The sequence below is a fragment of the Herpailurus yagouaroundi genome, unplaced genomic scaffold (assembly GCF_014898765.1).
Source record: "Herpailurus yagouaroundi ecotype Mexico unplaced genomic scaffold, PumYag 201, whole genome shotgun sequence".
Lineage (NCBI taxonomy): Eukaryota > Metazoa > Chordata > Mammalia > Carnivora > Felidae > Herpailurus > Herpailurus yagouaroundi.
Window position 1 is genome coordinate 3,488,876 of NW_024412432.1, and position 25,373 is coordinate 3,514,248.

The 25,373-nt window shown below is 47.9% G+C and overlaps 1 protein-coding gene across 6 annotated transcripts in view; it reads right to left on the reverse strand.

Moving 5' to 3' along the window:
- Window positions 1-25,025, reverse strand: part of DAPK1 (death associated protein kinase 1) — a 186,263-nt gene extending 161,238 nt beyond the window's left edge. The window contains exons 1-2 of one of the 6 annotated variants that reach the window (XM_040450258.1): window positions 25,004-25,025; window positions 23,326-23,495 (exon numbers count right to left, since the gene is read on the reverse strand). In XM_040450258.1, the coding sequence (XP_040306192.1) occupies window positions 23,326-23,387 (62 nt within the window). In that variant the 5' untranslated portion in view covers window positions 23,388-23,495; window positions 25,004-25,025. Of the gene's footprint in view, window positions 1-23,325; window positions 23,496-23,710; window positions 23,786-23,825; window positions 23,940-24,352; window positions 24,605-24,626; window positions 24,744-25,003 lie in introns of those variants that run through there. The other 5 variants (XM_040450255.1, XM_040450259.1, XM_040450254.1 and 2 more) reach the window with 5 other exon arrangements.
- Between the last annotated feature and the right edge of the window lie 348 nt (window positions 25,026-25,373).

Sequence of the window (25,373 nt, forward strand, 5' to 3'; positions counted from 1 at the left end):
CAATGGAGTATTACTCGGCAATCAAAAATAATGAGATCTTGCCATTTGCAACTATGTGGATGGAACTAGAGGGTATTATGCTAAGTGAAAGTAGTCAGTCAGAGAAAGACAAAAATCATATGACTTCACTCATATGAGGACTTTAAGAGACAAAACAGATGAACATAAGGGAAGGGAAACAAAAATAACATAAAAACAGGGAGGGGGACAAAACAGAAGAGACTCATAAATAAGGAGAACAAACCGAGGGTTACTGGAGGGGTTGTGGGAGGGGGGATGGGCTAAATGGGTAAGGGGCACTAAGGAATCTACTCCTGAAATCATTGTTTCACTATATGCTAACTAATTTAGATGTAAATTTAAAAAAAAGAACAGCACTACAGTAAGAAGTGATGTCCGGGGCACCCAGGTGGTTCAGTCGGTTAAGTGTCCGATTTCAGCTCAGGTCATGATCTCACGGTCTGTGAGTTCAAGCCCCGTGTCGGGCTCTGTGCTGTCACTCCAGAGCCTGGAGCCTGTCTCTTGCTCTGTCTCTCTTGATCAAAAAAATGTCTCGCGCTCTGTCTCGCACTCTCTCTCTATGAAAAAAACGAATAAGCATTAAAAAAAAAATTTAAAGGGGCGCCTGGGTGGCGCAGTCGGTTAAGCGTCCGACTTCAGCCAGGTCACGATCTCGCGGTCCGTGAGTTCGAGCCCCGCGTCAGGCTCTGGGCTGATGGCTCGGAGCCTGGAGCCTGTTTCCGATTCTGTGTCTCCCTCTCTCTCTGCCCCTCCCCCGTTCATGTTCTGTCTCTCTCTGTCCCAAAAATAAATAAAAAACGTTGAAAAAAAATTAAAAAAAAAAAATTTTAAAAAGAAGTGATGTCTGCTCTCTAATGTAATGTCTAAGGCAGTTCTCCTGATCTTTACTTTGCAGATGAGGAAGTAAGGGTTGTATGAAGTCAGGGAGCCACCAGATACTCCCCCACACCAACATTTCTCACGAAAACCTAAATTTAAAGGGACAGAGGTGACAAGAAGGAGATTTATAGCAGGAGGCCAGATCCCAGCACCACAGAGCAAGCCTGACCTGCACTGAGGGGCAGGTGACCAGGAACTCTTTTCCTGGGCTCTCCTGGGCCAGCCTGAGCCCGATCAGGCAAGAGGCTTCTTTACTACCTCAAGGCAGTCAGTTGTGTTTGCGGGAAAAGGGATGAAGCCTTCAGTGCATGTGCTTAAAGCTCTGTCTCCTCCAATGCAACCGTCCCCCCACCTTTGCAGTCAAGAAATGAAAGCAAACGAATAAGCCAAAAACTATGCTATGCACCCCCTCATGCATGCGTGCACTTTCTGCTGAGCACTACTGTGTGTGAGGCACTGTTCTAGGTGCCTGGGATAAAACAAACAAAGATCTCTGATGAAAGAGTCCCAGAATAGATAATACCCTTAACTTTTATAAAGACAAGATAGTTAGGTTCTGTTAGTAGCATGTTAGAAGTGCTAAGCACTAGGGAAAGATGGGGCAGAAAACGGGGTACGACGTGGAGTGAGAGCTGATTTTTAGAGGGCAGTAAAGTTTGGCTTCACTGCGAAAGTGACATCTGAGCAAAGGTTGAAGGAGGTGAGGGCTGGTGCGTAGCTCTCTGCAGGAAGGGCACACGGAGAAGAAGGAACAGACAGTGTATTCTAACAATAAGCTTCCAAATGGACGAAGCGTTGTTATGCTTAGGCATGCTGAAGTTCTCGAAAAGTCTGATTGACGTAGGTGAGTGTTTAAGCAAGGATGCTAGTCTTACGCTGCACGTCAGTATGAGCTTCCAGTACATTCCATACAAACATGGCTCGATGTAACCACGTACGGAATTCAAACTATCTCTGCCTTTAGGTGCATGAAATAATGTGGGATGTATGAGTGCAACATACTTCTGAAATGGGACTTCCCATTTCAAAGTCACTAGGAATGTAGCAGCAAAGAAGGATTAATGATTTGCGTACTCCGGCTGGCAAATGATCACTTGCAGGTAAGGTCTTGGATAAAAGATCCCATTCCATTCTCAGATTTCCTCCTGGCCTAACATGCGTGCTTCAAAGGAGAAGTATTTTAAATGTCACTTGCAAGAAAAGAAGGATGTGAAATAACCACGTAATGCAGCCAGTAACAGCTCAAAGGGAAGCTCGGTATTTGGTAACACAACCACTGGGTTTGTGTTTTGATAGATTTGCTAATGGAAGACAGCATTGCATGCACATTTACATGAAGGGCTTTTAAAGTTTACATGAGGGGTCTTTTGTGAGATCATCCTCCTTACAGGCCTGGATTCAGAGAGCATCAGAGAAGTTTCCCCAGAATCTCACCTCAGCGGGAGCAAGTGCATCTGTACTCCACTAGGGTGACTCAGCCAGCTAAGGCCTGGCCCACCACAGTGCACGGCCACCCTTGACGTTTGGTGACCAATGACGGCAGCCCAGCATCCCCGAGGTTCCAAGTTGCTGCTTCTAGATTCACGGACCCAGCAGATGTAAAGAGCAACCATATGCTGGGTTGGAGGCGGTGAGATCAGTATCAAAGACCCAAGAGGCCCATCCTCTCCAAGCCCCTCATCCTAACAAAGAGAAACCGAAGTACGCACAATGCTGAAGACGACACTGTCAAGGTCAAAATCCAAGTTTCCTCAACGCTACTCTAGGGACTTTTGTCAGCCCCTAGGAGATCAACGCTTAAGGAGGCAGAGGGTCGCTGGACATGATACAACCTATCAGTGAAGCATGCAGACATCAGTTCTCCCCACTGGGATGTGCAACCTTGTAGCAGGCTTTGCTCTCACAGAATGTTTACAGGGTTCTGTTTCTATCAGCTAAATAATTACAGACAACCAACATCTTTGGCCCTCCACCCTTTTACGTGTCCGTGTGGTGAGGCTGCCCAAGACGGATGTCCTCAGGGGGTTCTTTCTTTCCCCTCCTCCTTGGCCCCACTGCTAAGACCCTGTTCTAAAGGGAAGAAATTGTGTCAAACTATCCTCCAACTGTCTTTGAAGTAGAAAACAGCATATGGAAATGGTTTAGCTTGAGTTCTGAGTTTGCAGAGAAATGCTCTTATAACGTTTCTAATTGGCCTGGACATCAAAGAAGGCATTGTCACTCACGAAAGAGAGCGGTAGAGAATAATTAAGGATGGCTGAGTTGGTGAGGTGTCAACCAGACTAGGGCACAGTGACACCACCGCTACCACCGTCATCTTAAAGGACCCTCAGCACAATTATACTGGATGCCTTGAAGGATGTTGCCCAAAAGCTCTGCCCTGAAGAAAGATACCAAACATGCTTGCTTAGTACCATAGCGATTCTCTAGAATGCTTCCCACCCACTAACAGATGGAAATACTCAAAATATTAAAAATATACTGGAAAACCCTGAATGCCCTTCCGTGGGTGAATGGATAAACTGTGGCATATTCATCCAAGGGAATACTGCTCAATGATAAAAAGGGATGAACTGATACCCCAACAACATGGATGAATCTTAAATGCATAACGCTCGCCAGACTTAAAAGGCACATACACTAGGCCTCCATTCCTATATCATTCTCAAAAAGGAAACTATGAGAAGACTGAGCAGTGATTGCCAGATGCTGGGGGAGGCAGGGGCTAGCTACCAGGGGTACAAGGGAGTTTGGGGAGATAAGGGAACTGCTGTACATTCTGACCACACTAGAGGTCGTAGGACACCATGCCTTTGTTAAAATTCACAGAACTACACGATAAAAAGTGTGATGTCTGGGGCGCCTGAGTGGCTCAGTCAGTTAAGCATCCGACTCTTGGTTTCGGCTCAAGTCGTGATCTTGCGGTTCGTGGGTTCGAGCCCTGCCTCAGGCTCCACGCTGACGGTGCAGAGTCTGCTTGGGATTATCTCTCTCTCTCCCTCTCTGCCCCTCCCGTGCTCCTGCGCTCTGTCTCTCTCTCAAAATAAATAAATAAACTTAAAAAAAAAAAGTGTAATGTCACTGTATGCAAATTATACCTGGGAGAAAAAGGCAAAAAACATCGAATCATCAGGAAAAAGAGCAAAACTCAACAAAGAATTGAAATATTTAACGTTTCTAGGTAAATTTCACTTCAATATTTCAAAACAAACTTCCGTCTTTCTGTACAGCTATGGCTCAAATGACTGGTCATGTCCTTCAGAACAACTGACCTCTTACCCTGATGATAGCAACAGGGACAGGGAACTCAGCTCCTCAAACACTGAACCTTCCAGGGACACCAGACACAGTGGGCAGGCAGCTGGGCAACCAGGGGAGCAGCCCCAGTGCCACATCTCAGAGAGCTCTTGGAGGGAAGAGACGAAAACACACAGAAAAGGAGGTAGACCAGAAGTCCCCAGCCTGGACACAGTTGCCCTGACAAAACAACTATCTCTGCTTATTTTTGGAACTTGACATTGTGTCATTCATTAATTCAACTCATTTTTGAGCTAAGCACGATGAAAAACAGAGATGCAGTAAGTCCTGGAACTCCCTGCCCACACTGGAAGACATATTCCTCCACCCCAACTGCATCCACAGGGCCACCCACAGGCTACCATGGGATAAAAGGGGACCCCGGGGAAACCGCAGGATGTCCCGGTCACACCGTTTGGGATGTGGACGGAAGGTGACAGGTGTCCCCTGGAATTCTTTGAGGGGGTGCTTCTGGCAGGGAACCCAACCCGGCTGCACCTCAGGCTTCTGAGAAAGATGCAAGTTCAAGGCTTCCCAACCTTTCCTACTCCACCTCACGGAACACACCGCAACAGCCCGGGGGTTCCAATGCCCCAGCCCTGCCAGCTACCCTGAGGGTGAGGGGCTCAGGGGTCAAGCACACCTGGAATGCAGGGTACTTCTGAAGCTCCTCTCAAGGAGCCTGGGAGGATAGATCCAGAAGGGTACTCGGTAGTGAATCTAGAGACTCGGGACACGGGGTTCTAGTGTCAGGGCACCTCTGGCCTATTCGGAGCCTTTGGGTGAATCATGAACAAGTGCCCCTCTTCCTGGCAGAGGCCCCCGAGCATCAGCTGGATCTCAGCCCCGACGCCCACCCCCCTTCCTCGCCTCCTTTAGAGCCTCTGGCAGGGCACAGTACGCTCGTCCTTGCCTGAGAGACAGGAAGCTCTGTCCTGTGGGCTGTACAGATCCCATCCAACTGTGTCAGCAGGGATACAAATAGACCGTCTTTCAGCAAGTTCAGACAAAGTACTGACGAGCATGTCTGGGATTCTATTTGAGGTTAGCAAACATAAATACCCGGGAGCTTGTATTTTCCTAGAATGAGATTTCCTCAATCTAGGTCAAGCTTATTTCTGAGGTCCCCCCACCATTCACATAAACTGCTCAGAATGGCTTCTTTACCATTTCCCTATAGCTACTGAAATGCCAGACATGACCCCACCAATTGAATTCAGCTTGTCCCCACACCATGTTTGATGACCAACTGGCAATCAAAGGTCTCACTTTCTGGGAAAAATATACTTGGAACCATACCTCACATTTCATACTCAAATGAGTTCCAGATGGATCATAGACTTAAATTTAAGTAACATACCACAAACGTATTGCAAGAAACCATAGAGATTATTTATTAACAAAGTCAACATGGGAAAGGACTCTCTGTGACATAAAACCCACAACAAATGAAAAAAAAAATTCGATAAATTTGACATGTTAAAAAAAACAGGTGTCTGAGTTGATGAAAATGTTCTGGAGCTGGATTAGTGGGATGGTTGTGCAACCAATGTGAATGCACTTAATGACCTGCATACTTGAAAATGGTTAAAATGGAAAATTTTATTTTATGTGTATTTTACCACAATACATAAACTTATCCATGGGACGGAAAACGCTAGAAACAAAGTCAAAAGACAAATGACAGCCTAGAAAAAAGATGCACAAATCATGTCACAGACATGAAGCTATCTGTAATATATGAAGAGCCCCCACAAATAGAGGTCTACAAAGCTACTGAAAAACGAGCAAACTATGAATTGGAAGCTCACAACAAACACAAAAAATTCTTAAACACATGAAAAGGAGTCTATACTCATTCATATTTAAAAATTAATGAAACTACACTCAACAAAGTGGCAAGAACCCAACCCTGCTGCAACAGCAGGGTTGGGTTCTTGCCACTTTGTTGACAGTAGGGTTGGGTTCTTGCCACTTTGTTGAATATAGTTATCCTACAGATGACTGTAACATTTTACACAAAGGAATTCTTTGCAGAATTATTTGTAATAAAAAAGTTAGGAAAGAACCCTACGAGCACATAGATCGGGAGAGAGTTAAATAAATTACGGCAGACAACCAGAACAGCAAGAGGCATTTCTTTTTGTACAGTAACAGAATGACTTTCGAGATAGGCTGCCAGGTGAAAAAAACAAAGCGCAAAACAAGATGAATAGCATTTCAGTAAAAATATGAAAATATTTATAAGTTTATTGACTTAAATGCACGTAGACTGTATCTGGATGGATCTCAAGAAGCTGAGTTGCTGGTGACTAGAAGACAGACAGAAGGAGGCTACCTCTCCCTGCACATCCCCTTTGACTTCCATGCCAATGTGAATATGTCACCTATTCCAGAAGACATAAAGGGATACGACTCTCTTGTTCCCTGTAACAGAACGGAACCTCAGAAGTCACCACACTGCTTGACACAAAAGCCTTCCCTTTCCTAGAAGATGGGGAAGAAAAATACCAGCTCAAATAAAGCTGGAAGAAAAACACAGAAGGAGATGCTGTCCTCTCCCTTCCTGTCTGCGTCACACTGCTCGAGGGCTGACGTCCCACCAGAAGGCAGCCCAGCCTCGAAGCTTCACACACCTATGCTACCACCAATTCCTGCGTCTGTCACCGACATTCAGCACCATCCTTGGGACTGAGTAAGACAAACAAGCACCTGCCTTTTCAGACCTTAACAGTGGCACAGGGGAAGGTTCCAGCCTGCCTGTGCCAGCTCACGAGAGAGTTCTGTTCATTTTGCAGGAATCTGAAGAGCCTGCTATACACAGCCACTGTTAAATAATATACAATCAAACAATGTCCCAAAACCTGCAACGACACTGAAAGCTTAAAAAAAGATAGTTACCACTACTGCAATTGGCAGTGAAGTTGAAAAACGGTTCAGTTTAATGAATATAATTTGTACGAGGCTGAGTCTAACAGCAGATCGCGTGTCAGATTTAATGGTGATGTATTTATTGGGAAGAGAATTAGCAAATAGGGATGCAACTCCATTTGTCAAAATATTGTCAACCACAGGTCAGCCAAAGCAAAAACCAAGGAGAGCATTCTGTGAGACGTAAATGGCTATATGGAATTTACACACATCTTAGTATTTGTGAATTGTGTTATACATCCTTTATATCAGTAAAATCTCTAATGCACATGTGCACATGTACACAGATACATGTGTACCTATGTTGTACACACACGCATATAATATATGCATATGCACGCACGCTCACAGTTCAGTTACCACGAAATTGAACTCTCTGCTGCCATGAACTCTGGCTCCCCAGTCTGTAAAAGGAGCATTAAAAAAAAAAAAAAAAAAACAAAAACATTTCCCACCACCTTCGTGGGACAGTAAGAAACTATAAAATTGAATTCCAGTTGTTACCAATGTCCTGATTCTTCCCTCACCCCACAGTGGCTGATTTTAAAATACCTGCTCTCAAAAACCTTCCCCTTGTCGTGTGGCTTTCCAGAACCTGTCTTCCGGCCTATGATCTCTTTATTACCACAGAAGGGAGTGCAACCCCAGGAACAAGAGCTAGGCACTGAAAACTGTCTCCAGCTGTCCCTGTCCTTATCTGCTCAGAGGTAATTCAGGGGTAATCAGCAGGTGCTTTCACAGCCCCGGCCCCCACCGTCCCCACACTTGCCCCAGGCAGGGGAGGCTCGTGCTGCCAATGCCTGTTTTCCCATCAACCCTTTTACACGACTCTACCGGAGGCACTGTTTCTTCACTCTGGGTATAATTCCACGCACTTCCTATAGAAGTAATTTTAAACCATAATTAAACCCTATCCTTTCAGAACACACGATACACCTTTCTACATGTACTAAGAATCGATTGAAATCTACTGGGGAAGAAGTCGACTCTATATTAAGATTTCCGTTTTCCTTTGTGAAACCTCCATTTTCAGGCATTATATAAAAAGGAGAGCAAATTTGACAGAACTGCCTGACAGCCAGGGCAACTGCAGATTGCAAGAAGGTTTAACATGAGTCCCTTAGTTTCCACTTAGAAACTGCAAATATTCCAGGGCAAACGGCTGTGCCATAGAGGCTCTGTTCCCAGGCTCAGCACAGACACGCGCTGCTGTCTCGGAGAACCACACCAGCTGTGACACGGGACAGATCGGTACCAGGTACCTACTGCCTCTGCTATCCGTAATTGAAATGGGGTCAACCACATTTTATTCCCACTAGACTCCCCCCCCGACCCCCATACTTTGAAATTCTTAAATATATATGACCCTGAGAATGTGTAACATGGTCAAAAGTACCAGCAGAGTTTGGGGAAATCCTCACTCTACTGCAATAGAAAAGACAAAGCTGTTCTGTCCACATCCTCCCCTGCAGATAGCACTGTGATATGGGGACCTTTGGGGGGCTGTCACCTCTCAGGGTTATCCCAAGGATGAGAACACACTATGCATCTGAAAGAACCCATTAATGATTATTTGTCCACATTTGAAACTCAGGAACTATGGCTACCGTCCTTCTGTGATGATGACCAGTTAAGGGAACTGATCATCAAACAACAGGTATTTCTGGAATACCTTCTTACAAGATGCTAGGAACAACAGAATTATGATGTCTCGAAGGGCTTACAATTCAGGGAAGACACACACACACACACACACACACACACACACACACACACGGTAGTGAGCAAAGCAATGGTGGGGAATCTAAATGCTACATGAATGTTCCAAAGAGAAATTGCCCCAGAAGTTTGCAAGAGGAGGTCATCACTTTGAAGTGGGATGCCCAGGATGACCTCCTGAACAAAATGGAATATACACCCAGCATCCAGAGTAGAGAGGAAGGTCCCACATGTTGACAGGGCAGAGATTCTGATCACCCGCACAACAGAGGGTAACAGTAACATACAAACCCGGCCCCGGGTCACTATTGTCACCAATGGATGTCCCTTTCCTGATTATTCTTCATTGCCTCCATCTCCACCCCCCACCCCCAACGTGTTCTGCACTCTTCTCTGCCCAGCCTGGAGGCTGTCCCCACACACGGCACCACTGTGTTTTCCCGTAGGTGGTTAACAGCAGGCACTGGCAGGAGGTCGGAGGGGAGGAGAGAGGGAGACAGAGGTCAGGGTGTTTCTTCCCTAAAATGACACATGCTGCTGGTAGGTCTCCTCCGTGGCTCCAGCTCAGCTGAGGCAGGTTATCAGATCCCCAGACGGTGGGTACCTGGCTGTCCTATAACCTTCACCTGAACGGCTAGAAGTGGACTCATTTCCTGCCATCACCCTGATGACACATTTCCCTTTTCTGCAACATCCCCCAAACCAGGGTCCTTTCACACCCTCCCCTACTGGCAAGCTTCCCCAGCCGACTTCCACGAAAGCGCCCTGTCTCCCTGTCCCCAGGGAGCTGGGAGACAGGGCAAAACGCTCTTCACACCTCCTGCTAGGGCCACCCCACCCCCACCTGACCTTCTACCTTTCAAAGCCCCTGCCAGGAGGAAGGGACCTATGTAACTAACTAACTAAGTAACTAAGGCACGTGGGCTCCCAGCTGTCACACAGCACGCTACACCATCCAGGCAGACGCCGGGGGCTAAAAGAAATGAAAAGAGAATAAAAGGTAGCAGTTACCTAGCTTTGACCTAAAATTAGCAATCAGTATAAAACAAACAAAACAAAACAAAAACACCTATTAAGCAGGTTAAAAACAGAGTCATCAAGACAGGAGCAGATGCCACCCTTGGGAGACAGTGGGGTGGAGAGAGGTCAGGCAGCAATGGGATCCCAGCTGTGACTCACAGCATCCTGCTCAGGAGGGAGGGGCACGGCAGAAACCAAGCTGTCAGCTGGGGGAGGCACCCACGCCCAGGGGAGTGACATCTGGAAGTCTGACCAGCAGCCTCTCCGGGTCTTACTCACTGCCAATCCCACCCCAGACCTCTGGGACACAGCAGACCCACCCACTCCTGGGACAGCACGTCAGACATCACCTGCCCCAGACTTCTGGACACCAATTTCAATAGCTTCCTTCAAGGGCATCGCCTCTGCCCACTGGGTGCAGGATCCTGGCTTGCCTACTGCAAGCACCAGCCCTCAGGCCCATTAGTCAACACTTCCTTGTCTTGACCCTATAGCCCACTCCTTCTCTATGGGCTGTGGGGAGGGTGGTGCCCCTCAAGAGACATGTAGCAACGTCTAGACACATTTTTGGTTGTCACAACTTGGCGGGGGCGGAGGTGCTACTGGCAGGGAGGAGGTCAGGGATACTGCTAAACATCCCACAGTGCCCCAGACAGCACTCACTGCAAGGAATTATCCCAACCAAACTGTCACAGGTGCCAAGGTTGAGAAGTGCCTAGAACAAAGGAAACCTGCACTGAACACATCACAGGAGCTGGCACTCTGCTAGATGTTCTAGAGTTCTTTAAACTTCTCCTCCAAAAAAAAAAAAAAAAGGTGACAAACAGGGAGGGAGACAAACCATAAGAGACTCTTAAATACTGAGAACAAACTGAGGGGGGGTGGGGGGATGGGGGAGAGGGGTAAATGGATGATGGGCATTGAGGAGGGCGCCTGCTGGGATGAGCACTGGGTATTGTATGGAAGTCAGTTTGACAATAAATTATATTTTTAAAAAACCCTCAATAATAATAATTTAAAAAAACATTAAAGAACAAAAAAAATAAACAAACTTCCCCTCCAGGACAGTGACCAAGGAACAGGACACAAAGTGAGCTACACCACCCACCACACAATTCGTAGACACAGATGAGCGGTTCGGGTCTCGAAGGGTTACCTCTGCCATTTTACACACATTATCCAAGGCCAGTGTCTTCCTGAACCTCAGTTTTCTCATCTGTAAAACGTGGATTACAATGCCTACCTCCAAACCCCGGTCTACATGGGTTCCCAGTCCATCTCGGTTTCCTTATTTTCTGCTTCATGTCTGATTCCCACTTTCTTCCAAGGAACATAAGGACAGAGATACATACACGTATCCCCCAGGTGCTCACCTGCTTCCATTTTTACATGCCCACAAGAATGTGAGTTAACGAATGAAGAGAAATCAATGACCCCTCCGGGTCAGAACGACCTCTCCCTGCCTGAACGCCAAAAACAGTTTCCATACTTGGTTTCTCTCTCTTCTTACTTGGGCTTTCTATTACCATTGGCTGGGGAAAGTCCGTCTACTCTACAGGATTAGAGACCTGTTGAGATAAACTGTCCTGCCGAACACACGTCAGCAAGGGCTGGGCCATTCAGACGCGCAGCCCACCCTGGATGAAGGAAGAGATACTGAACAGATATATTACGGTGCACAAGACTCTTTGGTTCAATGGTCTCTTCCCTGTACGCTGACTGCTTATAGTTAGCTGTGTCACTCCCTCATATTTTACCTCGACTCCCCACCCAGACTCAGCTTCCAAGTGTTTGCCCTTTCAAATTTGCGAGCATCTAATGTCGCTTTTATAAACTAAAGCTATCCACTCGATAAGGAAGCATCCTTTTAAAGTGGCCTCTTGAACAGCAGCCATGCTCCCTGCACAAACGAGACCCTGGCCCAGGGGAACAGGGACGGGCACTCAAATGTGTAAGTGGGCATTCACCCACAGCAGCTGGCGGAGCCTCCTGGCCATTAAGTACCTCCTAACAATTCAGTCTTTCAGCCACCATCCTAATAGGCTTTTCTTGGCACGGGCGATTTGGGCTTGGCCAAACACTCATTTTCACATCTTAAATCAGTACGTGTCAGAACTGAATGGAGGCCCGGATCTGCCACAGGTCTTGTGTTCTGCAGCAAGCTCACTTTGGTCAGGAACTCGGGGGCCCACACACTCATTTCGGACCTCTTTTTCCATAAAGATCTGTAACAAAAATCAGTGATGTGTCTCTCTGATCAAATTCCTAGGGTCTTATCTGGCTGCTTGAGACAATTTTTAACTTAAAAAGAAGCTAGAAGAATGAAATAGGCTTTTCAAGTACCGAAGGACACCATATGAAAACTGAATTTGCATGCTGACCTGCCTCGGGTTCCCGACAATGACAGGAGGGCTACCCCTCTGAGCATTTTCGAGCAGCTGACACCTGGCCATCATGCAGCTTCAGCGGCCCTGGCTTCCCTGGACACATCTCTTTCCATCTAAATAGAACCTCTTTAACAGAAGCTCCCCCCTCCTTCTTCCCACGGTGTCTGGGTGGAGGTTCAAATTGGCATCCTACCTCTAGCAGCCCAGCTAAACTTTTGAATGCCCAGCTAAACTGCTCATTTGTTTCTCAGGAACTCGAAGAACCATCTACCACACTTGAGGCAGACCCGCTGAGGGAGCCCAGCACACAAACCGAGTCCTGGGTGAGGGCCCACCAGCCCAGAGCAAGCACACCCACAAGGACGGATCAGATGAACAAAGTCGAACGTGGCAGAATGAGCCCCCCACCCCCACCCCCACCCCCGCCCCGCCGCCACTGCAGACTGAGCCAAGGGCAGAGGAGAAAGGAGAAGAAAAGGAGGAAGGAAGTGACACATGAGCCCTCACCCCCACCCTCCCTAGGTGTCCAGACCAGAACCTGAGTAGGGAAATAAGGAATGGATGGAGAAGAGGTAGGGTTCTGATACATAGATTCAGAAGCATGTTATACAGTCCCCATACCCTCACCACGCCATTCCCTCTCATTCTGTCTTGTTAAGCAGCCATTGCTTCTCAAGCATTTAATATACGCGGGGTACTAGACCACTTTACGCTCACTATATACAACCTCACGATGAACGTATTTTTTTTTTAATGTTTATTTATTTTTGAGAGAGAGAAAGAGTGCATGCACACATGTGCAAGCGGGGGAGGGACAGAGAGATAGAGATAGGGAGGATCGAAGCAGGCTCCAAGCTGTCAGCACAGAGCTGGACGTGGGGCTCGAACCCACAAACCGTGAGATCATGAGCTGAGCCTAAATCGAACACTTAACCCACTAAGCCACCCAGGAGCCCCTCACAACGAACATATGAGGTAGGTATGATTTCTACTCCCATTTAACAGATGAAAACACCTGCATCTCATGGAAGTCAAGTGAGTTTCCCAAGGTAACAGCTAGTATATTGTGGAATGAGGGATTTGGGTCCAAAGCTCTGAGCCATATTCTAATTTCTGCATATGTACCTGCATTAGGCAAATAAACAAGGCCAAATTCGTGTTTAATTTAATCCCATCCAATGTAAGAGACACAAAAAGCCATGTTCTCTACTCTCAGAAGAAACTTACAACCCAGAGGGAGAGCCAAGAATCACATGCATAAACCAACTGCAAAAGTACACAAATGAAGGGGCGCCTGGGTGGCGCAGTCGGTTAAGTGTCCGACTTCAGCCAGGTCACGATCTCGCGGTCCGTGAGTTCGAGCCCCGCGTCGGGCTCTGGGCTGATGGCTCAGAGCCTGGAGCCTGTTTCAGATTCTGTGTCTCCCTCTCTCTCTGCCCCTCCCCCGTTCATGCTCTGTCTCTCTCTGTCCCAAAAATAAATAAACGTTGAAAAAAAAAAAAGTACACAAATGGTCATTTCTATATTCCAGATTGTTAAGGAACATAAAAACTAAGAAAGACAGTCTTCCTGGTGGAATAGCCAGGGACATGCTCTGGGGAAGGATGTGGAGTGAAATGGCCAGGTTATTTCCTGCTTTCCTCTTTTTCTCCAGGTGATAACTTCTCTCTAGCATAAATAATTTTTTTTTATTATCTTCATCAAAGGGAGAACATGGCTCAGAAGATAAGACCTACAAAGGATGGTCCCTATTAACCAGCAATATTCATAAAAGAGGACACACTCATTCCACGCCTGCCTTGCATTTAGCAAAACCAAGGGACTTCGTGTTTCAAAGCACCCCCAAGGCTCCCCTCGCCTGTCCACTGCTGTATTTTCCGAACACAGCCACCTCGTGCCAGAGGAGGGGTGGGGAGAGCACAGACTGACACGACTTCATCCTGGAAAAGATTCCATTTGTACTAATTCACTTCCTCTCCCAAACAACTGAACCAGTCGCCTGAAGCTCTACGTAAGGGAAAATATATGACGGTGCTTGGGGCCAGCCCTCATCAATTCTAGATGGGAAAACTAAATATCTTCCAGCTCTCCCGAAGCTTGTTGGAATTACCGTGCAAAGAAATGCCAAGAACAGAATCCCAAGAAGTCATTTTATAGGCTCACGGCCAAACGGGATGACAGGTGAGGATTCCATTTCATTCCACTGGCACAATGTGGAAAACGTGACATTAGGGAGGAAAAGGAGCAGAAGCGCCGTTAAGTCAGCCAGGCCTTGCCCTGAGCATGTTGGTGCCACCCCAATGACGGTCTTGCTGCGGCATGCGCAAGCCAGGAGAGGGGCCATTCATACACCGCAGTGGGGAAGGAAAACGAACCTGGGCTCATCAGAAGCCAGAGGAGCTCCTGAGGACAAACTCACTAGAAGTTTCTGGCTTCACAAAAAGCTGTTCACATGCCAATTCAGTGCCCCAAATTTCTCATGTTTATTTATTTTTAAAAGAGAGAGAGAGAGAAAGGGAGAGAAACGGGGGGGGGGGCAGAGAGAGGGGGAATGGGGGAGGGGCAGAGAGCGAGGGAGACACAGAATCTGAAACAGGCTCCAGGCTTCGAGCTGTCAGTCAGACTCTGACGCAGGGCTCAAACCCGGCTTGTCATGACCTGAGCCCAAGTCGGATGCTTAACCGACTGAGCCACGCAGGCTCCCCTGCATGCCGACTCTGGATACACTCAGAGGGGCAAAGACAACATTTAGAAAGACGACGCTGTATATTCATGTCCCAGGTGCACAGCAGAAACCCCGGGCAGGTGCTGCTTTCAATTATACTGATTTATATACCAATAAGATAGTGATTCGTCAGATAGCAAGTGACTTCTTGGCATTTTTGTTTTTGCTTACCAAATTTCTACAGACAGCTCCTCTGTGTATCATGTGCAACCCAGCATCCCGGACAGCAGCAGTTGGCTGTCAAAAGTCTATTCTCGAAGGTATTCCGTACACCTACAGTGCCCGTAGCTTAGTTTGTTGTTGTTTGTAAAGTGCAGCAGCTTGTAACTCCCAGTCTATTAAATCCTACACTCAAAAGGTTGCAGCCTTTCACCACTTTTCCAGAGACACACACACTGCTTACCCAGAAACCACAGATGGCAAAAAAAAAAAAAAAAAAAAAAAAAAAAAAAAACGGGACTCCACACAGAAGCAAGGCAACGTCTCAAAGTAGGATGGGAACCTAAGAACTGAGTCAGCTCGAACTAGTGACCTCTTCTGTCTTCTGCCCCAAGCCACTCTCTCTCTGTCCCAACATATCCCTCCGTCACTGTTCCTTGCCTGGCCTCACCTAAGTCATACCTACCCTCTGCATACACAGCCTGCTCAAAGACAGATATGCGAGTTGTAGGCAGCTCAGTGGAAAAGCTAATCCTTTTCATGACAGATCAGAAAAAGGGGCACTGATATGTTCCCTACGTTTATCTTTCAATGGGAGAATTCTACTTTTGGGGGCCTCAAACAAGAGCATGGAAGACTAAAAGTACCGTTTTTAAGTGACAAAGGAAAAGCGTGCGTGGTTTCAAAGGCAGAAAACAAGAAGCTGCAGAAAGAACAAATGGGGAAGAATGAAAATCGGCTCCTTCCTTGCAGGTGAACCCTTACAGTATCAGCTGTATTTGAGCTACACCAGTCTTGTTCATCACATTAGATCTAAGTAAGAACGATTAGGCAGTTTTGACAGAAAACGTGTCCCAAAAGAGAGTCCACACTCGGAGTCAAATTGCCCAGCCGAAAACCACCAGGCTTACGAATATAAGGACCATCAATATAAATTTTTCAAACACCAGAGATCAGCAGGTTACAGCGTTCATCTTCTCAAACATTATGTTCCTCGTCTGAAGTTGAACGTGTTTATAAAGGGAAAAAGATCAACAACATTCGCCCCACCTCCTCTCCTGACATCTCTCAATATACATTAGGTTGCTGAATAAAATTTCTCAAGCTCACGACGAAATGCCGTACAACACAGAGGAAAGCCCCGCAGTCATTTCTCAGGGGGAGGTAACATTACTCAAATGGCCATAGTGTGATCCCTAAGCCACATGAGCTCATAACGTCACCTAAAAAAGGACAGAAGTGAGAAATAAAAGCCACCCAGGATCACACTGGTGACCTACACCAGAGGTTAGTTACAGGCACATGACCGATTTTGTTTTGTTTTTCTGTTTTGTTTGTTTTGTTTTGGGCTGGGGTCGAAAATAAGACGGGAACCATTTTAGGCTTTCCAACTTTTTCATCGTAACAACCCTCGTGGTGCACTGAACCTAGAGAGAGGTACAGCACTTTCTGGTTTACCTAAGAAAGATTCGCTAGTTAGACACAGTTATTTTAATCCCATTTAGTTAGATGATATAGAAAAACCGAAGGGCAATTTATTTTCCCCTCCTCTCCCTCCTAACTGCACATTTAAAGGAATTCATTTAGAACGTTAACAAAGTGATAAATTGGATTTACTCTAAATAATTATACTATCATATCATCTCTTTCAAGGCTGAGAGATGATGCATTCTGTTGTGATAATTTACCTCAATAAACCGAAGCAAAACAATTCAGTATCACCTTCCACCTCAAGTCTCAAACAATCACATACCAGCCCCAAACCAGACAGACGAGTGCCACTTAATGAAACGAAAAACTTTGTCATGTAGGGGATGGCCCACTAGGCAGGGCCATGACTCTTAACACACTACCCTACTCAAAGGTTAAAAAGTAATAAGAGTGTTCTGTGAACTTTCTAAAAAGCTGAACTATTAACTTTCGGAATTGGGTCAAACTATGCCACACACTAACACCATTCATAACCGTGGGGCACAAGCCATTAGGAAAAGGAAAGAAGTTTCTGTGGGCAGGAAAGTGCCAAGGAAGAGTGCTGTGCCCAGAGTAAGCCCCTGGCTGGTGGGGGGCGAGGGGGGGCATAAAACCTTCATTGAAGTGGCTACTAGCTCTTCTAACCACCCTCTCCAATGCAGGTATTAAAACAGATTAGCCTTAGCAGGCTGCCCAAATCACCTTTCTTAAATATCAGCTTCATCTGACTTCCAAAAAAGGAAAATTGTCAAATCCTAAGTAGTGTGAAGAACACTAAGGAAGCCTGGCCAGGATTCGGGGCCCGCCTCCTGCTACCTACTAAGAGCTGCTTAACAAAGCCACTTGACCTAAGCACCCACTAGATGAAATAAGGGAGGACCCAGCGATCACTCCAGCTTCTTCTAGGTCTGGGTGTCCAGGGGTCTCTGGGCTGAACTTCACCAATGCGAGCCCCTTCCCTCCCCCACCAGTAGGCTGCTTCTTTGTCTCACGATGAGTAGTAAGTTTCTACCAAAATTAGGCTTTGTTGCATTTATACCAAATGCCTGGTTAACTTAGGCACACACAGCAGATGGCTAGAATTAAGGATTAAGGATGAAATTCCCTGCAGGAAGCCAGGGGGTCTTCGAAGAGGTCAGACTATGTAATTGACCTTGTAACTCACAGGTCACCTCCTGAGACAGAGAGTGAGACCCCAAAGGGCCTCCGAGAGCCCTGCCTCGGCACCACACCACTTTCAGGAGTATCCAGCAGCCCACCCTCGTGCCTCTCCACCCAGATGCCCTCCCTGCCTCTACCCGACCCGGAAGGAAATGGCCTTTGCCTTCAAGCAGTCACAACTTTGCTGGGCTGTAAGAGGATATGTCGCCAATGTCACCTCTCCCGATATAACCCCCATATGTAATTACTGAAATTAATCTGAGCATCCATTTCTGTAAGCTTACTGTGTGTTTTTCATGGCTTTGCAGGGGCAGCCAATGTTATGGGGCCTTAGGTTCCTAAGTGGATGGGCAAGATACAGGCTTAGCGTAACAGGGCACAGGGGACCCAAAAGTCGGCTTCAATGCTTCTTGGCTCCCCATCAACAAAACCTCAACCCCCTTTGTTCATGGCCCCATCCAACCTAAATTATGCCTAGTGATCCAGAGGTGCCTTCCCAGTGCATCAAGCAAGCATCCGGCCAATTGCCACTCATGACCATCACCACGGCTTCCCTCCACACCCCGGAAGACCATTATTAGACCTTCCTAAGAGGCACAGAATTCAAAATCACTGAATGCAGAATATAGTCAATGATATTAACATAGTGTTGTACAGTTGCAGAGGGAAGCTACACTTGGGAGCATTCTGTAACACACTGACTTGTCCAATTGCTACGTTGCACACCTGAAACTAACATAACATTGTGTGTCAACTATACTTCAGAAAAAGTTGCTGAACATTACCTCCGCTACATATATTTGAACGTTCTCTCTCTTAAAACATTGCAGCCTCTCCTATCAAAGGAAACATCTGAGAAACACAAATAAAAAAAAAAAAAATCACATTCAGCGCTGTCCTACGGGATGATCTCCTAGTCAACCCAGTGGGCCTGTGAGTCCCACTTCCAAAGAGGAAACGTCCCAAGAAGTCCTTCCTCCTTCCATCCACACAGGCCTGCCGTAATTCTAATTCACCCCTGAATTCTAATTCACCCCTGCAGTCCGCAGTAAACCAAAGGAATGATGTACTCCGACTCTCGGAATTTAGGACAAAGCCTTACTTCAATTAAAATGCCTATGGATTTTATGCCAAAGGGAGAATGTTTTAAATTTGAATTATTAGCTTCCAGCTACCATCCAACCCGTGTAAACTCTCTAAGGCTCCACTTTGTTTTGTTTAAAACTGATCTTGTGCTTGTAAATTTTGGCTGCTGTGCATATTACTGTTCAGGCATAGACAATACAAAAGGAAAAGCAGCTTTGATGTTTATGAGCTGCAGACTTTAACATCCTAAGCTCATCTCCACCAGGGTCATCACTTATGGAGGGCTATACGTACGTACATGTTGTTGGGGTGGGGGAGGTGCGTGTGTGTGTTCATGGTGCTTTGCATATATCAATCCATTCATCCATCAGCAAGTATTTATTGAGCCCCTACTGACATGCACCTAATTAGGCATTAGAGATAAAAAATGATGAGCAAATCCAAGGTCGCAACCTTGTGACAACCTGTGGGGAAAGCAGATAATCAAAGAAGCAATGACGCTACAATATGGTAAACACCAGGATGGGGACAACAGGTTATTAAAAATAATACCTTAGGCAGTGACGGTGTGTCAGATGTTTACAGCCACTGTCTCCGACTCCCACAACACCCTATAAAGGCAGGTGTCTCCTCACTTTCCAAATGAGTATACTAAGGCTGGCCCACACCACACGCTGCATGCTTATCAGCATCAGCGTTCACATCATCATTTATGTCTCAAATCCCCATTCTGGTCTCGATATTGCACCTGCCAACCTGCATTAGTTTGTTCAGGCATGGGTCAAGCTTTCGCCTGGCGTTACACAGCGCACTCCGTGCCCTGGGGAGAAAAGACCGTGGAACTCACCCAAAAAGAACGTTCAAGCTGGCTACAAGAGGCAACACAAGAATAACGACAACACAGATCAAGGACACAGCATGGCACGAAGCCGTCTGCGGTCACGTACCAACACAGAAGAATGATTCAGACGGCACATCTTTGGTTTCTAGAAGGGGCACATCATTGTGGTGGGATTTCTTCAGGAGGGAAGACCTAGGTCTTAAGATCGTGTAAGGTGAGACAGTGGAAGAGGAAAGAAGGCCTGCTCCCCGGGGAAGAGGTGCTCAGAGAAGTGTCTAGAAGGCTCACAGGTTAGGCTGAACCACTGCCAACCACATAACCAGAGCCCAAAGGTGGGACAAGCCAGCCTGTGGCCTTCCAAGTGCCAACTGATAAGAGTGGCTGAGGCACCCTAGGGCGTTAAAAGGACCCAAGCGGACCAGCAGATGGAGAAATCTGCATTTATAAGAACCCCTCCCAGAAACCATTCCATGGGATGGAAGCAGTGCTTTGCTCCACCTCCTGAGACAGAGAGTGAGACCCCAAAGGGCCTTGTAGAGTCAACACGGAAGGTCACCAAACAGTCTTCTAAGGACGGGGGTCCTGCTCATTACAGGAATTTGTTTCCACGTGGAGGCTGGGCCGCTTCACTCTAACTCAGATGGGGAGGCCAAGGGCAACATCAATGTGTCTCCCCAAGGACCCTTTTCCCAGAAGGCCTCCCTTCCCCAAATTGGTAAACAGATACCTGGATGCACGTTGACTTGCAGGCCAAGTCAGCAGCCTGCCTGCAACACCCGCAGGTCTCCGCCAGGCCTGCAGATGAGATCTGCATTTGTTTAACTCTATACCGCTGATGAAAATATGTTTACATGTGTTACACAGCAGCCATGACACAAGCACTACACCTCTCACTCCAAAAATGAAGGAGGGGAGCCTGGGTGGCTTAGTTGATTGAGCATCAGACACTTGATTTCGGCTCAGGTCACGATCTCGTGGGGTCTTGAGATCGAGCCCCGCTTCGGGCTCTGTGCCGAGCGTGGAGCCTGCTTAAGGTTCTCCTTCTCCCTCCCCGTCTGCCCCTCCCCATGCACGAATGCTGTGTGTGTCTCTCTCTCAAAAAATAGATAGATAGATAGATAGATAAATAAATAAATAAAATAAAAATGAAGAATCCTAAGGGTCAGAAAGGGTGAGTGACTTATTTAAGGTCATAAAGCTAGCAAGTTGCAGAGGTAGATTTGGAAACCAGATATCTTTCCCATGGTCTATCTGCTGGATCACCACTGCAATAACCAGAATACTTTATACAGTTCTTTACAGGGACAGAGAGCTTTTACAGCAGTCCTGGGTAGCACAGTCCTGGGTAGACACACACTAACATACACAGACCAACAGACACGTGCATGCACACATACTCATACATACACACGCTCCTGCTTTTCCTAAACGTAAAGTAGTCACAATAACACTACTGAGTGGACCCGTCTTCCCTTCTCTCGCTATGGACTTGGTCTCCGAGTATTCATAAGTTAGGAGAGTAGCTATCACTTAGGTGACTTCTAAAGACACCCAGGTCAAGTGCTGAATCGATACGCTGGTCCCTGTATCACTCACTGCTTAGATCAGCCTTGCATTGGTGCTAAATAACTGCCCATTTTCATTTCTGTGACACACGAAGCAGCCTCTTTTCTTCGTGTCTGCCTCAGTCAGGACTTGTTTTCGGGAAGTGGCTATTTCCAAGGCAGATGTAAAAATCACAGCACTTGGAAAAAAACTTCCCCCTACAATCAACCATTTCCCCCATTTCTAGGCAAAGCAAAAGCAGCTGGTATTGGATGGATATAGGCATATGTGCTCTATTTAAAAAAAAAAAAAAAACCCAGTTTTTCACAGCCCTTCCTCCAAATTTGCAGGTCACATAAATTAAATTATTCAGCAAACAAGGTGTCAGTTAGTGTTGCACAGCGGGGAGAAAGTTATTCACGGAAACAAGACTGAGGCCAAATCAAAGCGAAATGCACTGATAAACGAACAGGCCACCTCCCAGCTCAGCTAAGAGGGCCTGTCATCTCGCCCACAAAATAAAGATTACAAACTCCCCCACTAGCCTCAGGGAGGCTTCACTTTTTTTTTCTTTCTCAGAACACATAATTCTAGCAAAAGATCTTACTGAAAATAAGGTCATATACTTAATCCATAAAGCAATCAGCTCGTCTAATTTTAATCACTCCTCTTTCTAAGAGAATTTCTGTAAGCAGGCCACACGACACAAATGGAATTAAAATATATTTTTCTACCCTTTTCCCCTACTCTCAAAGGAAAACTCCATATACCACTCATCTTGCTGAAAACCGCAGGAATAGAGTGATTTAATTCTAGTTAAACCAAGTACCTCAACCGCACACCCTTAAACCTTAATCTTAAACATATCCAGGAAACATGACTTTTGAGAGCTTTCTTTCTAAAGTATTCACTCAGTAAATCTGCAATAGATGGGAAGCTCCTCTTAAGTGCAGGCTCTCAGTGATGTCCTGAGTTGGTACAAAACACACAGAGAAATATTCTATTACAGTAACTTTTTTCAAAATTGCTTTTATTCTGCACTATTACTTAAACTTGTAAAAAAATTTAGTTAAGCTCCACAGTGGAAATTCTCATTAGGTAACCTGGGGTGTGGGTATTTCTGAATTTCTTTCTAGTAAAGAAACTGCTTTGCATCAGAACATCCAGGGTACATGGAAAAATATATATTTTGATACAAATGTAAGTAAATACACACTTCCTGTTTGTTTCAAGATCCTTTAGTCAGTACAAACACACTACAATCAATCCTTAACGTTGAATTTAAATGTAGGTGTGAAAACAGCTTTCTGCTAGTTAGACCAGAGCTCAACCAACACACCCTGTCAAATACCCAGTCAAGGGGAAACTGAGCCAGCCCGGAGCCGCCTCAAAATAATCATTCTTTGTTTACCCAGAAACTGAACGACTTTACACACAGAGACACAGCTCCCAAAGCAATGCTCTGAATCCAGACAGCCCTATTAGACTCTCCGTCATTTATTTGTTAAAAATTTAACATTGTAAATGAAACCAAAGCAACCACTAACACCACGGGGGTAATTAAATTCCTGGTTAGAGGAAGTTTCAAAATCCAAACCCAACACCAGCATCTGGCAAGTCGCCAAATATGATCTACCAATACTTACTTGCTCGGGTTACTTTGAAAGTGCAGACAGAAAGTATTAAGATTTTAAAAGCCAACTAATTAGTTTGTACCCTGTTTAAATCACATAGAAGACCTAACTCCAGCCGCAAACATACCTTAGCGTCTGCCTCATCTTGGAAGGGCAAACGCTGACAAGAGTTACTGCAGACAATTAAATCTGTTCCTGTCCAGGGGTCTTGATCAATACCCTCTGCAACGTAATCACTGAAATCGCCTCTCCATCCTAGCCCCTTGGATGAGGTGGTTTATTTCTGGTTTCCAGCCCGCGCTGGGCTACTAACTCCTTTCTCTATAATTTGCACATCTCTTCGAAGGGAGAGGGAGCCGCCTGATTCAAATTGCATTTGTTTACCGCCCACTGCTCCAATATTATGCATTCCCGCGACCCAGTGGCAAGCGCTTCCGGCACCCCCTGTACCTGCCAAGTTCCTCGCCGGTGTCGTAGTAATCATCCACGTTTTCCTGCCTGAACACAGTCATGATAAACTGTCACACCTCAGCAAAGCCCAGCGCACTTCAGCACCGCTTCCCACACCATCACCACCGCTCCTGCGCCTCCGTGGGCCCCTCATGCATCAGTCTCCAGCCCTTTAAAATAAGAGCAATAACAATAATAAAATGACAACCCGGAAAGGAAGAGGACCTCCCCATGCTAAGAGCCGCTCGCCTCGCCGAAGCCCACCTCTCTCTCCCCAGCTGCCCCTCCCCGCCCGGCGGAGAGGAGCACCCTTTGTTAAACCCGCGCCAGGGACGCCCCCGGCCCCGCAGCGCCGGCGCGCGCGTGGGGCCGGGCGCAACCGCACCCCAAGGTCCGCGTCCCCGAAAGCAGGGCGCTCTGAGCGGATCAGAACCGGCTCCGGAAGTGACTGGCCTCCCCGCCTCCCCTTTCTCCACACACACGCCCACCCAGCTCCCCACCTCCGGGGGCGCCGCGGAAGAATGAAGCCCGCGCCCGGGAGGAACGCGCCTCGCTGGAAGCATCCCCCTCCAGCCCGCCGAGGCTCGGCGGCCCCCGCGCCACCTCTCGGCTCCCGCACTCCCCGGCAGCCGCGGCCACCCTCTCCCCTCCCTCGAGCCAGGCAGTCCCCAGAGGCACATTCCTGGCGACTCCCGCTCCGTTACCCGGCCGACCCGGCGCGCGGCCGCCCGGGGGAGCAGGGGAGGAAAGGGAGCGGCCGAGGGAGGCGCGGCCGCCCGCTCCCGGTCTCCGCGCCCCGACACAAAGCGCCCGGCCCGGCCCGCGCCACCTGTTCCCACCCGGCCCGCGGGCCTGGGGGCGCCTCCTGGCTGCGATCCCACTTCTCCCCCTCAGTCCAGCCGCCCCCTCCTCGGCCTTCCCAGTTGCCCTGGGCGCTGCCCGGGCAAACCCCGCCGCGCCGCCGCCGCGAAAGCAAAAGCGAGCGGCGGGGCCCGGGAGGAGCCGGGGAGCGCGCGCGGCCACTCACCCGGGCGCCCAGGAGCTGCCCGAGTCCCTCCCGAGCTGTCGGAGGCCGACCGTGGGCGCCAGCGCCGGAGACGAGCGGGGCGGCGGCAGGAGCGCGGGAGGGGGCGGGTGGGGGGCGCGGATCCCGCGCGTCCGCCCCGGCGTCTGCTCGGCCGGGCGCTCCCCCCTCCGGCTCGGGAGCAGCTCTTCGGCTCCTCGCCGCCTTCCTGGCGGAGGGCTGCCGGCGGGCGGCCAATGGGGACCCCGCGAGCGGGCTGGCGGCACGGCCCACCCACCTCCAAGCTGCCGGGCCCGGCCGGCGCTGCGGGCTCTGCGCAGCGCTCTGGCTGCTCCTCCCTGCTCTGCGCTCCGGGCTCGCTGGCGCGCTCTACCGCGCACACCCCCGCGCACACCCACTCACCGACACCCACCCGGGAGCCGGGGGAGCGCAGCCGCGCGCGCCGTGGGCGCTCCACCTGTGCACGCCGCTCGGCTGCCCCCCACGGCCGCCGCGTTCCAGAGATACGCGATTCCTCCGTCCTGCAAATGTGAAATGAGCGCCCCGCGTGTGCCAGGCACGGGGCTGGGCACCGGGAACTCGGAGACCAAAATAGATTTAAAAGAAAAACAAACAAACAAAAAAACCCAAAAACCCTGCCCTCATGAAACTTACATTCTGGTGGAGAAGACAGAGGGGGAAAAAGCCGTAAGCAAATAAGATCACTTTGGAAGAAATCGGCTCAAAGGAGACAGTAACACAGAACAGGCTAGAGTAGGGCAGAGAGGGAATGGGTCGTACAGTCCCTCTCCGGAATAGGTATGTCTAGCTGAGATCTGAATGATAAGACATGCAACCAGAGACGAAAGAGTTGACGTCTCACAGGTCCAATGAAGCAACAGAGAGGAAGGGTTTATGTGTGCTCTTCAATATGTTTTTGGCTATTGATGACTTAAAATGTGGCTGGCTAGTCAAGAGTGAAGTGTTCAAAAAGTATCTCGGATTCCAAGACTTGGTATAGAAATAAGAATGAAAAGAGTCTTGT